The sequence below is a fragment of the Argopecten irradians genome, chromosome 12 (genome assembly GCF_041381155.1).
Source record: "Argopecten irradians isolate NY chromosome 12, Ai_NY, whole genome shotgun sequence".
Lineage (NCBI taxonomy): Eukaryota > Metazoa > Mollusca > Bivalvia > Pectinida > Pectinidae > Argopecten > Argopecten irradians.
Genome location: NC_091145.1, coordinates 19,675,943 through 19,690,462, shown reverse-complemented (window position 1 = coordinate 19,690,462; position 14,520 = coordinate 19,675,943). Strand labels below are relative to the sequence as shown.

Sequence of the window (14,520 nt, the reverse complement as noted above, 5' to 3'; positions counted from 1 at the left end):
TGTGGCTAGATCACAGTGTATAGGATATTCACAATGAGCTGGTGTATGTGACTAGATCACAGTGTATAGGATATTCACAATGAGCTGGTGTATGTGGCTAGATCACAGTGTATAGGATATTCACAATGAGCTGGTGTATGTGGCTAGATCACAGTGTATAGGATATTCACAATGAGCTGGTGTATGTGACTAGATCACAGTGTATAGGATATTCACAATGAGCTGGTGTATGTGACTAGATCACAGTGTATAGGATATTCACAATGAGCTGGTGTATGTGGCTGTAGATAGATCACAGTGGATATTCACAATGAGCTGGTGTATGTGACTAGATCACAGTGTATAGGATATTCACAATGAGCTGGTGTATGTGGCTAGATCACAGTGTATAGGATATTCACAATGAGCTGGTGTATGTGGCTAGATCACAGTGTATGTAGTGATATTCACAATGAGCACAATGGTGGTGTATGTGGCTAGATCACAGTGTATAGGATATTCACAATGAGCTGGTGTATGTGACTAGGTGTATAGGATATTCACAATGAGCTGGTGTATGTGGCTAGATCACAGTGTATAGGATATTCACAATGAGCTGGTGTATGTGACTAGATCACAGTGTATAGGATATTCACAATGAGCTGGTGTATGTGACTAGATCACAGTGTATAGGATATTCACAATGAGCTGGTGTATGTGACTAGATCACAGTGTATAGGATATTCACAATGAGCTGGTGTATGTGACTAGATCACAGTGTATAGGATATTCACAATGAGCTGGTGTATGTGACTAGATCACAGTGTATAGGATATTCACAATGAGCTGGTGTATGTGGCTAGATCACAGTGTATAGGATATTCACAATGAGCTGGTGTATGTGACTAGATCACAGTGTATAGGATATTCACAATGAGCTGGTGTATGTGGACTAGATCACAGTGTATAGGATATTCACAATGAGCTGGTGTATGTGGCTAGATCACAGTGTATAGGATATTCACAATGAGCTGGTGTATGTGACTAGATCACAGTGTATAGGATATTCACAATGAGCTGGTGTATGTGGCTAGATCACAGTGTATAGGATATTCACAATGAGCTGGTGTATGTGACTAGATCACAGTGTATAGGATATTCACAATGAGCTGGTGTATGTGGCTAGATCACAGTGTATAGGATATTCACAATGAGCTGGTGTATGTGACTAGATCACAGTGTATAGGATATTCACAATGAGCTGGTGTATGTGGCTAGATCACAGTGTATAGGATATTCACAATGAGCTGGTGTATGTGGCTAGATCACAGTGTATAGGATATTCACAATGAGCTGGTGTATGTGACTAGATCACAGTGTATAGGATATTCACAATGAGCTGGTGTATGTGACTAGATCACAGTGTATAGGATATTCACAATGAGCTGGTGTATGTGGCTAGATCACAGTGTATAGGATATTCACAATGAGCTGGTGTATGTGACTAGATCACAGTGTATAGGATATTCACAATGAGCTGGTGTATGTGGCTAGATCACAGTGTATAGGATATTCACAATGAGCTGGTGTATGTGGCTAGATCACAGTGTATAGGATATTCACAATGAGCTGGTGTATGTGGCTAGATCACAGTGTATAGGATATTCACAATGAGCTGGTGTATGTGACTAGATCACAGTGTATAGGATATTCACAATGAGCTGGTGTATGTGGCTAGATCACAGTGTATAGGATATTCACAATGAGCTGGTGTATGTGGCTAGATCACAGTGTATAGGATATTCACAATGAGCTGGTGTATGTGGCTAGATCACAGTGTATAGGATATTCACAATGAGCTGGTGTATGTGGCTAGATCACAGTGTATAGGATATTCACAATGAGCTGGTATGTGGCTAGATCACAGTGTATAGGATATTCACAATGAGCTGGTGTATGTGGCTAGATCACAGTGTATAGGATATTCACAATGAGCTGGTGTATGTGGCTAGATCACAGTGTATAGGATATTCACAATGAGCTGGTGTATGTGGCTAGATCACAGTGTATAGGATATTCACAATGAGCTGGTGTATGTGGCTAGATCACAGTGTATAGGATATTCACAATGAGCTGGTGTATGTGGCTAGATCACAGTGTATAGGATATTCACAATGAGCTGGTGTATGTGGCTAGATCACAGTGTATAGGATATTCACAATGAGCTGGTGTATGTGGCTAGATCACAGTGTATAGGATATTCACAATGAGCTGGTGTATGTGGCTAGATCACAGTGTATAGGATATTCACAATGAGCTGGTGTATGTGACTAGATCACAGTGTATAGGATATTCACAATGAGCTGGTGTATGTGGCTAGATCACAGTGTATAGGATATTCACAATGAGCTGGTGTATGTGGCTAGATCACAGTGTATAGGATATTCACAATGAGCTGGTGTATGTGGCTAGATCACAGTGTATAGGATATTCACAATGAGCTGGTGTATGTGGCTAGATCACAGTGTATAGGATATTCACAATGAGCTGGTGTATGTGGCTAGATCACAGTGTATAGGATATTCACAATGAGCTGGTGTATGTGGCTAGATCACAGTGTATAGGATATTCACAATGAGCTGGTGTATGTGGCTAGATCACAGTGTATAGGATATTCACAATGAGCTGGTGTATGTGGCTAGATCACAGTGTATAGGATATTCACAATGAGCTGAGTGTATGTGACTAGATCACAGTGTATAGGATATTCACAATGAGCTGGTGTATGTGACTAGATCACAGTGTATAGGATATTCACAATGAGCTGGTGTATGTGGCTAGATCACAGTGTATAGGATATTCACAATGAGCTGGTGTATGTGGCTAGATCACAGTGTGTAGGATATTCACAATGAGCTGGTGTATGTGGCTAGATCACAGTGTATAGGATATTCACAATGAGCTGGTGTATGTGACTAGATCACAGTGTATAGGATATTCACAATGAGCTGGTGTATGTGACTAGATCACAGTATAGGATATCACATGTGAATCACGTGTATAGGATATTCACAATGAGCTGGTGTATGTGACTAGATCACAGTGTGTAGGATATTCACAATGAGCTGGTGTATGTGGCTAGATCACAGTGTATAGGATATTCACAATGAGCTGGTGTATGTGGCTAGATCACAGTGTATAGGATATTCACAATGAGCTGGTGTATGTGACTAGATCACAGTCTATAGGATATTCACAATGAGCTGGTGTATGTGACTAGATCACAGTGTATAGGATATTCACAATGAGCTGGTGTATGTGACTAGATCACAGTGTGTAGGATATTCACAATCACGACTGAAGTTATCTATTTATATCATTAAACATGTATGAGTGTATTTATGATAAATTTACATACATGATTACTATAATACACTTACCTACATGTACGAGAGAAAATAAAAGTAGGTGACTAATATTTATATATTAATGAGACAATTAAGATTTGATCATCACATTAAAGTAGCCAATCATTCATGGAATATATTATTTTGGAATTTTGGGGTCTAATACTCAAATAATTCATGATGATAATTTTATATGGTAGGAAAGGACTTTAATATGATGCCAAAATAAGGGACCTTAGAAATGATGGTGGCTTTTTTAAAATGAGAGGGTCAAAAATTAGGGAAAGAATAGGACTTTGATATGAGGCCAAAAGAAGGGACTAAATAATGGAAGGGGGCAAAAAAAAGAAGAGATGGAAGAGAGAGGGGCGAGGAAGAGAGAGGAGGATGGGTAAGAGGGAGAGGGGGTGAAGATGAGAGGGAGGGGTGAGGAAGAGGGAGAGGAGGTGAGGATGAGAGAGAGGGGGTGGGAAGAGGGAGAGGGGTTAAGGAAGAGGGAGATGGTGTGAGGATGAGAGGGAGGGATGAAGAAGAAGGAGAGGGTGGGAAGAGGGAGAGTGGTGAGGAAGATACATTGGGTAAGGAAGAGGGAGAGAGGTGAGGAAGAGAGAGGGGATGGGGAAGAGGGAGAGAAGTGAGGAAGAGAGAGGGGATGGGGAAGAGGGAGAGCGGTGAGGAAGAGAAAGGGGATGGGGAAGAGGGAGAGAGGTGAGGAAGAGAAAGGGGATGGGGAAGAGGGAGAGAGGTGAGGATGAGAGAGGGGATGGGGAAGAGGGAGAGAGGTTAGGAAGAGGGAGAGAGGGAGAGAGGTGAGGATGAGAGAGGGGATGGGGAAGAGGGAGAGAGGTGAGGAAGAGCATGAGGGGTGAGCAAGAGAGAAGGGGTGGTGGAAGGGTTGTAAGGAAATATATAATTACTTTGTTGATGCCATTCTACAATTATAACAAAATACCTTGGTATGACCATAAGACACTTTGGAATAAGAATTGATTCCATTCTTATGTTGAAAAATAATTATCATCAAATGAAAATATATCATTTCTATCACCTTCAGGTAAACAAGATTGTTGATGTGTATCGACAACTCATCAGATTTCCAGAACCTGTTTCTGCTTGTATCTCCAATCTTTCCAACAAAAACCAGACTATCCTAAACACCCAATGGTCCCAACATGACCTTGAAAGGAAAGAGAAGGTCAAATTCTCCCGAGATTACCTTCTGAGTGGACAATCTGGCAGTGTCAGTGTAGACTTCAGATCACCAAACAGAGAAATAACGAATGAGTAAGTGGCCCTGAGTTATGTCCCTTGGTTATGACTTTTACTGTATTACCCAGGATGACTAATTGTATACTGTATAGTTGTTAAGTTTTGTGGGTGTAAAATTTTGTGATTCACTATCTGGAACTTGTTCACGAGGATTTATTTTTGCTATTTAACTTTTTAGCCTTTGATTGCATCACTCTTATGACAGGCTTTACCATGTGATTTTGTTAAATTTTTGTGAATTTGGATAAATTTTGAGATAGCAAACTTATGTGGGTAAAGTAAGATTTTCCATCATTTAGTCCCACGTTCTGGTTATTGCGACAAAAAAATATTTTGTCAAAATGTAATTCACAATCACCAGAAGGTAGGAATAATTGACAGTAAATAATATTTCATCATCTCAAAATAAACATATTCGAAGCATTTTGTAGGTTATGAACCCAAAGTCTGAGACTACTATGGTCAAGTATAATAAACTTTATTTATTTTACATCGATTGAGAAACAAGTTATACAACTTACATAAATCACTCTCGATGGCCCGGATGTAAGCGTGCGAGGGGTCGTAGTGTGGGAGGAAACCGGAGTGCCCGGAGAAAACCCACTTGATCGGGCATGTGACCCCTGACCTTTTCACGTCCGTGTCAGGGATCAAACCCTGGCCGACTAGGTGAAAGGCGAGTGGCTTAACCACTATTGTCAAGTACAATCAACTCTAATGTCCAGATAAGTTGGAGATGACTTGTAGATTTACAATATGATTTAATAAATTTATCCACTAGCTAATGTCATTTTGAATAGATTAAATCAGTTATGTCCGACAGTTGAAAGGATGTTATCTGTTCTAAACATTCTAAGTAGGTGAATTATTTTATCCCCAGTTACTCCTGACCCCACTTGGTAGCAAGATATAAAGACATGCTATTTATTTGATTTTTTTTTCAGACTTTGGAATGAGGAGTCTCCATCAGGTTCCCTGAGAGCTGTTGTTAAAAAAGTAACAAAGAAAGATGAGGATAAGTATTTTATAGAGGTAAGCCATGCATTATCATAAAGTTATAGATTGTGTTATCAGAATATTATGTAATAAAATCAGTAAAGCTATTTGATCAACCATATCACAGCATATTCATCCTAATAAGCAGCCCCATCCCTATAAGTGCCCTTCCATCTTTTTAAAGTCTTAATTTACTCTGAATTAAATGTAGATTAAAATAATGTATCACCTTTTTACCAGCAGGTACAATTCTAACACCTTACCTGCAGGCCAGGGATTCATAGATGTGTATGATATCATTTCTGTATGCTGATTGTCTCCCCTGAATGAAAATTTCCTTTTTTCATGCAATTACATATATTTGTACATGAATTGTCTCACCCTAGGCCTAACATTTCTTTTTACTGATATATTCTCTGTTGCATGGGATGTCTTTCCTGTAAGTTTAAAGCTCTTCAATATACATAATTTTGAAAAATGTATTTGTTGACTTTTTGAATAAACTGTACTTTACAGATTTGGGAAGGAACATTCAAAAGTCAATGTATTGATGCCTCTGCACAGTCTAAGCATGGAAAGATCTATGAAAATGATGGTTGGTAGTTACCTTTGCTTGTTGTACACTTTTTAAACAGTATGAAATGCTTTCAAAATTTTCAAAATGTAAATCATGTGCTTTTTATTTCTCATATCAGCACCACAAAAAGGAGATAAAATGAATGTATACTGTCTGTACTTTAAATTGAGATTCTGTTTCAACATATCTTTGTAAACATAATTATAAATTTCAGCATTTGAAAGGATATGATTTTGTACAGAGGGTTTTGCCAGGCCTTTGTAGGGTCCCAATTGTGGTAAATTTAATTAAAACTCCAAAATGATATGAAAAGCTTTGGCAATAATATCAATATATCGTAGAACTTGAAGGCAATTCTCAAAGATCCTATTTTTTCCAGAATTTTTTTTTCAAAGTTATACTTATTATATTATCTCAATTTTGAAAAACACTTATGATATTTTCCTAAATTTTGCTTAGGGTCCTTTTCCCGATATAGCTGGCAAAAACCTTGGTACATTGAAACCAAATTTGAAATTTTCAGAGCAGTTTGGAAGTTTTGCGTGGTCTTACTCTGAGAAAAGTCTGCTATACATTGCTGAGAAGAAGCTGCCTAAGTCTGTCTCTTACTTTGAGCCCGAGAAAAAAGACAAAGATAAAGACAAAGAAGAAGAAATTTCACGAGTGAGATTCGTATCATAAATAGTCTGTGGTCGCTTGTCAAATAAATCAGAGAGTTACGTTACTGATTACAGTAACTATATAGCAAATTACGTTGGTGGGTCCCAAATAAGGTCACATAAGGCAGGGAGTTATTGCAACTTTGGAGACCCACTGACGGACATTAATGATAATTGTAGGGGAACATGGTTGGTCTTCGAAAATGGATTATGATTGAGATTCCATTTGTTATGAACTGATATTCAAAAAGACTTCACTCAGTAACAAATGAAAGTTGTGAGATTTTATTGATAGTGAAATTTTGATGAGATTGTTTCGGCCATTTTACTGAAACTTATCATTTATTTATTTTACAAATAAATGTTATGATTTTCAGGGCACAGAACATTTCTATAAGGAGGACTGGGGAGAACAGCTCTTAAGTAAACACTTAAGTGTCATCTGTATCCTGGATCTGGAATCCGGAGATATCCGAGTTCTGTCCGATGTTCCAGAGGACCTTTTCCTTGGACAGGTAATGTAAAACAATATGTTAGTTAATGCTTTGATCAAGGAAATACAAGTTTTATGTAACATTTCAGAGGACATCATTCAAATATATGTAATGTATATAACATAGATTTCCAGAGATATCTAATGTTCTGGACGACCTGTTCCTTGGAATGGTAATGTAAATAATGTAGATGTCCAGAAATATTCATGTTCTGTCCGATGTTTCTAGTGGACCTCTTTCTAGGACAGGTAATATAAAATAACACAGATGTAGAGTGTTATCCGAGTTCTGTCCGATGTTCCTGAGGACCTGTTCCTAGGGCAGGTAATGTAAAACAACACAGATGTAGAGTGTTAAATTAGTTCTGTCCGATGTTCCTGAGGACCTGTTCCTAGGGCAGGTAATGTAAAATAACACAGATGTAGAGTGTTATATTAGTTCTGTCCGATGTTCCTGAGGACCTGTTCCTAGGGCAGGTAATGTAAAATAACACAGATGTAGGGTGATATCCTAGTTCTGTTCTATGTTCCTGAGGACCTGTTCCTAGGGCAGGTAATGTAAAATAACATAGATATCCACAGATATCCAAGTTCTGTCTGATGTTCCGGAGGAACTCTTCTTTGGACAGGTAATGTAAAATAACACAGATGTCGAGTGATATCCTAGTTCTGTCCGATGTTCATGAGGACCTGTTCCTAGGGCAGGTAATGTAAAATAACACAGATGTAGGGGGATATCCTAGTTCTGTTCTATGTCCTGAGGACCTGTTCCTAGGGCAGGTAATGTAAAATAACACAGATGTAGGGTGATATCCTAGTTCTGTTCTATGTTCCTGAGGACCTGTTCCTAGGGCAGGTAATGTAAAATAATACAGATGTAGGGTGATATCCTAGTTCTGTTCTATGTTCCTGAGGACCTGTTCCTAGGGCAGGTACTGTAAAATAAAATAGTTCTGTTCTATGTTCCTGAGAACCTGTTCCTAGGGCAGGTACTGTAAAATAAAATAGATATCCAGTGATATCTGAGTTCTGTCAGATGTTACTGTGGACTCTTTTCTGGTCAAGATGATATAAATAACATATATATCCTCCATCTTTTGTGTGATGGGACAGAAGAGCGACTCTTCCTTGATCAAGTAATGTTAAACAAGTATGTAGATTCCCTTAGACATCAGATTATATGAGCTCTCCTGGATGCCCCCTAATGTGATTGTCTTAGGGCAGTAGTGAAAGGTGTCATAATATGTATACATAATACATGTACTTTAATTTGTTTTCTATCTATTCTGCAGGCTAGCTGGGCACCATCAGACTCAGGTGTACTGTTTGTAGGCTGGGACATCAACCCATACCGACCAGGTCTGATCTATTGTCCAATTAGAAGGTAAGTCACTATAGACAGGTGTTTTACTGGACAGGTTAATTTATCTTATAATGGGCCTCATTATCTCAATGTCAAATTTATATAGCCTGGTACAAATTAAAGTTTGAAAGACTCAAAATCCAAGATATACCTTGTAGAAAATATGCAACCAAAACTTCAGGCTTACCTGGTAGTTTGCATATCAAACAAACTTATACATTGTAGATATTGAAAATGCCTTTATGCATTAAACATATGGAATGAATATATATCTTTTTATAATTTTTTTCATGATTACAGATCTGGCATTTATTATCTGGATTTCAAGTCATCAGAATTAAGTAAGTAAGACAGTTGGTAAAAGAGAGGTTCCTACTTGTACATTAAAACAAGTTTTGCTTTTATTGCAATCTTTAGTATTAATCATGTGAAAGCATGCGTGGTGTGAATTGATTGGTTAGGTTAGAGTTAAGTGATCTTAGTTTATTCTAGCCCTGATACAAAATATTTCATCTTTGTGTTATAGAGTTAGCTCCCTTGTGGTCAGGTATCCATTGTCATTATTTTGTGGGTGCAATTTATGTCGTTTTCTCCTCAAAGTATAATGTTACGCTTACAATCACATGACCTCACAATGAACACCTACCTCTGAATTTATGTTCTGTGTTGTAGAAATGGTCAGTGAGGATGAACGTAGCTGTAGGAGTATTAGGGTCAGTCCTGACCAGTCCAAACTCGTCTACCTAGATAACGAGATAGGTGGACCTCACATGCAAAGTAGTCGCCTGATGATTGTAAGTTATCAGGACAAGTAGACTTTTAGAAGTTCTATCTATATGGCTACAGAGTAAAATCTTCCTATAACAAAGTCCATGAGACTGAGACAATTAATTTGCTTGTAACAGAAATTTCTAGCTTCCCAAGGAAGTAAAATAACGAGAACCAAAGCAGGGATTTGAATTACTTCATAATAAGCATTTGTTTCAAGCATGTTCATCTTAAGAAAGTTTTACTGTATTAACATTATCTGTTATATTGGTAAAGTGTGACAAGCTACAGGCCATTTTGCTTTCAGTAATCGACAGCATATTATTGACTTCTGTAAAGAAATTATGAATTTTTGGGTAGCAATGGCCAAATAGTTAAGGTGTCAGATACCAGTATTTTGAAATTATGGGGTACAGTGGCTGAGAGGTTCAGTACTCAAGCTTTCTCACTACATCAGACAGGTCCTAGCTCAAATACTCTTTTGTTAAATAATAAAGCAAAGGTAAAGCCAAAAAAAATCAAATAAATCTTTTTGATAATGGGGTCTCCATAATTTAGATGATCACCATGAAGTCAAAATAAATGTACATTTACGCAAAATTTCGTATTTGCGCATTAAAGAGTTATCTACCCTTGCAGGTAAATATTGATTGTGATATCATAGTTTTGTGAGCAATAATGTGATATTTTTTTGAGAAAACCTTTTGAGTTTCGCTTACAAAATAATGACATCATAATCAATACATTCCACAGGGGAGATAATTTTATATTATATGCAAAGGTGGAATACATATATAATATAATAGTTATAATAATACATGTACCATTAAGTACAATGTTTTTATCGCTGTAGTATGATTGGGCATCTGGAGAAAGGAATGTGGTGTGTGACATAGTAGCTGCACCAGCAGGTAATTAGCCCTGGTATAATTAGGTAAATAAATAAATGTATACTCAGGATATTTATTAAAAGGGTTGAATTGTCAAATGTTCTATGTAATTTACAGTGCTCCTTTTATAATTATGTTGATTTACATTATCCACACAAAGTTTGTAACACTGCTATCCCAGGAAAAATATGTTTGCTTTGTAAAGATCATGAATTATGAAGCAGATGACAGACAGCTGAGGATATTTGCTGTGTTTGTATGATCAATTATAGTCGATAATGTCGCACTTCACAGCATGAAAATCACTTAAATAATATTCATTCTGAAGTGTTGATTTATGAACAACAAATATACCTAACTTTTTTCTAAAATAACTGAGAAAAAAAACTAGTGTATACTCTCAAAGATTCAAGTATGGTTTGTTGTTTTGTGATGAATATCATACATATAGAGATACCATGTTTTGTATTACTTAACTTTTGTTGCTGTAGCAGGTGAATTTCCTGGTTTACATGTTCTGGGACTACCCAAGCGTTGCTGGAGTACAGACAGCTGTAGACTGGTGACCAGTACTGTATGGAGGAGTAGTGTGGTACGTACAGTAACAATGTAAACCTATGTCCCTTTGAAGCAAATAAATTTCACGTTTTTTATGCTCAACAACATTTTCATGGTGATCTTACTTAAAACTTTACAGGCAAAACACACTAATGTACTAATGGCTAATTTTTTCACAGCAATTTATTTTTGTGAATTCTAATTCTAACAAGTTGGTTTACAGAATATGATTATAGTTCCATGAATACATCAAAGTTATTGTATACATGTGGATTAGGTGTTCAGCATTATCTATCCTTATCATTATCTTCTTATATATTGAAAGTGTCAATTAAAGTAGACATTTGTGGAACAAAGTGGTTAAAGTATTAGACATTTTACCATTATCCCTCTCTCTCAGGATCTAAGAGAGAAAACCAATTTGTAAACCTAATCTGTGTATACAAATGTTGGGTAGGTTAACCATTCAGACACAAAATTGAATATGACTATAATTTTATGTAGGATGATCTATAAAGAATGTCTGTGTATGAAAACTCTAGAAAAAATGGTCCCCATCTCATTTCAAGTACTTGCTGATTGACCTAGCATAGACAAATCGTCTGTATTTTGTTTCTATGTTGTAGGTAGGATTGATGTTTGATGTACAAGAGAAAACTATGAAAACAATTACTCCTGGTGAGTGTTAAAAAGTACCACGTTCTCTACATACAGTTATATAATTATATATTTCCATTTGCTCAGGACTGACACTTTATAATCTTATCAAACGAAAAGGAAATTAATGAGATCATGATTCTCCTATAACGCCAGCTGGTGTAGGGAGATATATAACATGTATTGTGACGCGGTTCTGAACGCAATGGGCATTATTTGTGTATACTTGCGTGCTACCGGAATGAAAGAAAAAAAATTATGTTATTCACAACAATATTTGTAGTTTCGATTTTAAAATGTTCAATATTCTAAAGATGGAACATATTGATTAAAATGTTGGAAGTGTACTGAGGTTTTTATGTTTATTTCCATGGACTTATGTTTAACTGCGAATAACATCGGGAGTTCTTATGACGTCACAAGAAGAGGCTCCACTGACGAGGGCAGTGATGAATTTGATTTGTGATAGTGATTATAGTGTACATTGCAGGTTGGCTTAAAAATAACAGAAAACAGAAATATAAGATTCAAATTGCCTTCTTGGGGGATTTGTTGTCTTATAATTCTCCCAGGATAGCAGATAAATTAATCATAACATGCTAATGCACGTCATTCAATTTGTCTGCAATCCTGGGAGAATTATAGGACCATAAATTCCCAGAAGGCAATTTAATGCTTAAATGTATCACTAATACATTACCAGATAAGCTAGTTATCTAAATACATGTAACTGATTTTCTTCCAACAGTGGTCATTGACTGTAACTTTATACTATGTTTTTATCTCATTCAGGAAACAAGTCTTTTGAAGTGATGGATGTCAACAAGGATAAAATTGTATTCTGTTGTTCTTCTCCAAATCAACCACAATACATGGTAAAATTATTAATGTACTAGCTTTTATATATCAAGAGAACTGTATTTTCTTACTATAAAGCTGATTGACTTACCTGTTTATTCTCTGTCAATCTAATTAAAATTAGACTTGTAATTCCTCTCCACTATGATGCTCTATGTAATGCTCCATTACCAGATCTAACAACATCGCATTCAGGGTCACCTCAGCATGACCTCTGGACTATAATTGGAACATCTCAGGACATACTGTTAGCCGTTTATACTTTTGAGAGAATCAACCACACTGAAGATTTCATAAGCAAAATGCTGATTGACTAGCCATAGGGGTCATGCTGAGGTGACCCTGAATGAGGAGTTGTTAATTCTGGTATTGGACCGTAATGTAGAGTATCATAGTGGATTGAAATTACAAGTTCACTTTTAATTAGATTGGGTAAAATGATAATGGTATTCTACCAATAGGCACCCTACCTTACCTCTAGGTCACAAACTGCAATGTAGCATGAGGCAATTGTAAGCCAGGCAGTTGTAAGCAAGGTAGCAACCAATTGTTGATGGACTTGCATTTGTCTGCTAGCTCCCTCAAACAGGGCACTTCCTCAAATGAAAAATAGAAAATAAAAAACAAATTTAGCCAGCTGTCTGTCAGATAGTTTGATGATATCCTCAGAACATTACAGGATTATTTAAATTTGAAAATTTCCTTTAATCTTTGCTCTAAATAGTGGACCACCAAATATTTGAAGGCTAATGGCCTGACCATCCGTATTTAATTTTTCCCGGATTACTGAATGATGTTCACTAATTAGTCATCAATCAAATTCATTGATTATTTAAGTTATTTATTGTGAATATGTGTTACAGATCAGCAACCTGATTATCCCAGGTCAAATGTATGGATGGGAATCCAAAATACTTTATTTGTACAGATTTCTAAACATCATCAATCTTTGTTTCCCTCAGGCTGTGGCTGATCTGCCTGCCACAGGATCAGAGGTGAACCTTACACCCATAGACGGACAACCAACACCGCTGACAGATTCTCAGTACGAGGTGCTCACCTTGATACCAACAGATGACCGGACACACCCAAAGTATGGTAAGTCAGTATTGTTGGAATACGATTTTATCAAGAAATTTCTCGGTATAAAATATAAAATATAAGATATTAAAATGATTTATTAAATCTTGCTGCTGGTTATTTTCACAAGAACAATATTTTGTAATTTCATTAATAATTTTTTTTTTGATTTTAAATCAAATCATAATTTTTTAACTGCCAAAATGAATGTGTTACCATGGTGCAAAGATAGTGGTAGGAAAAAATGTTTCCATAAAATTATATATCATAAAAATGAACATGCTATTTGATTACTGATAACACTGTAGTGTTCACATACCAATATCAAACATGTTTTCTGTTTTAGACAAATTGGACTATGAAGCTATCCTTGTGATGCCTGTTGATCAAGGAGAAAAGCCACCATTGATTGTATTTCCTCATGGTACTGTACTATAGTTATCATGACCTTGTAGTTCAGTTTAGTAAATTACCTTGAGTATCTTCCCTGTTGGTATCTACCCTGTTGAACAATGTTACAGTCACAATAACTGATGATAAAAAAATGTGATTTATCCAAATTATCTCCCCTGATCTACAATTGTGGTAAAATCTCAAATTATTTCCCCTGATGTACAATCGTGATAAAATCCCAAATTATCTCCCCTGATGTACATTAGTCAAGAACCCCAAATTATCTCCCTTGTTGTACAATAATGATAAAAACTAAATTATTCCTCCCAATGTACAATTGTGATAAAATCCCAAATTATCTCCCTTGTTGTACAATGATGTTAAAAACCCTAATTATCTCCCCAAATGTACAATCGTGATAAAATCCCAAATATCTCCCCCGATGTATGCTAATGATAAAAACTCAAATTATCTCCCCTGTTGTACATGATGATAAAAACCAAATTATCTCTCTCCTGATATACAATCGTGATAAAATCCCATATTGTCTCCCCTGATGTATGCTAGTGATGA

At 36.5% G+C, this 14,520-nt stretch overlaps 1 protein-coding gene across 2 annotated transcripts in view; it reads left to right on the top strand.

Moving 5' to 3' along the window:
• Window positions 1-14,520, top strand: part of LOC138335986 (acylamino-acid-releasing enzyme-like) — a 28,907-nt gene that overhangs the window by 5,142 nt on the left and 9,245 nt on the right. Inside the window, exons 2-15 of one of the 2 annotated variants that reach the window (XM_069285224.1) lie at window positions 4,441-4,670; window positions 5,600-5,687; window positions 6,168-6,246; window positions 6,752-6,891; window positions 7,265-7,402; window positions 8,673-8,764; window positions 9,044-9,084; window positions 9,416-9,537; window positions 10,365-10,422; window positions 10,896-10,993; window positions 11,586-11,637; window positions 12,409-12,491; window positions 13,437-13,572; window positions 13,901-13,978. In XM_069285224.1, the coding sequence (XP_069141325.1) occupies window positions 4,441-4,670; window positions 5,600-5,687; window positions 6,168-6,246; window positions 6,752-6,891; window positions 7,265-7,402; window positions 8,673-8,764; window positions 9,044-9,084; window positions 9,416-9,537; window positions 10,365-10,422; window positions 10,896-10,993; window positions 11,586-11,637; window positions 12,409-12,491; window positions 13,437-13,572; window positions 13,901-13,978 (1,435 nt within the window). Of the gene's footprint in view, window positions 1-4,440; window positions 4,671-5,599; window positions 5,688-6,167; window positions 6,247-6,751; window positions 6,892-7,264; window positions 7,403-8,672; window positions 8,765-9,043; window positions 9,085-9,415; window positions 9,538-10,364; window positions 10,423-10,892; window positions 10,994-11,585; window positions 11,638-12,408; window positions 12,492-13,436; window positions 13,573-13,900; window positions 13,979-14,520 lie in introns of both variants that reach the window. The other variant, XM_069285223.1, reaches the window with a different exon arrangement.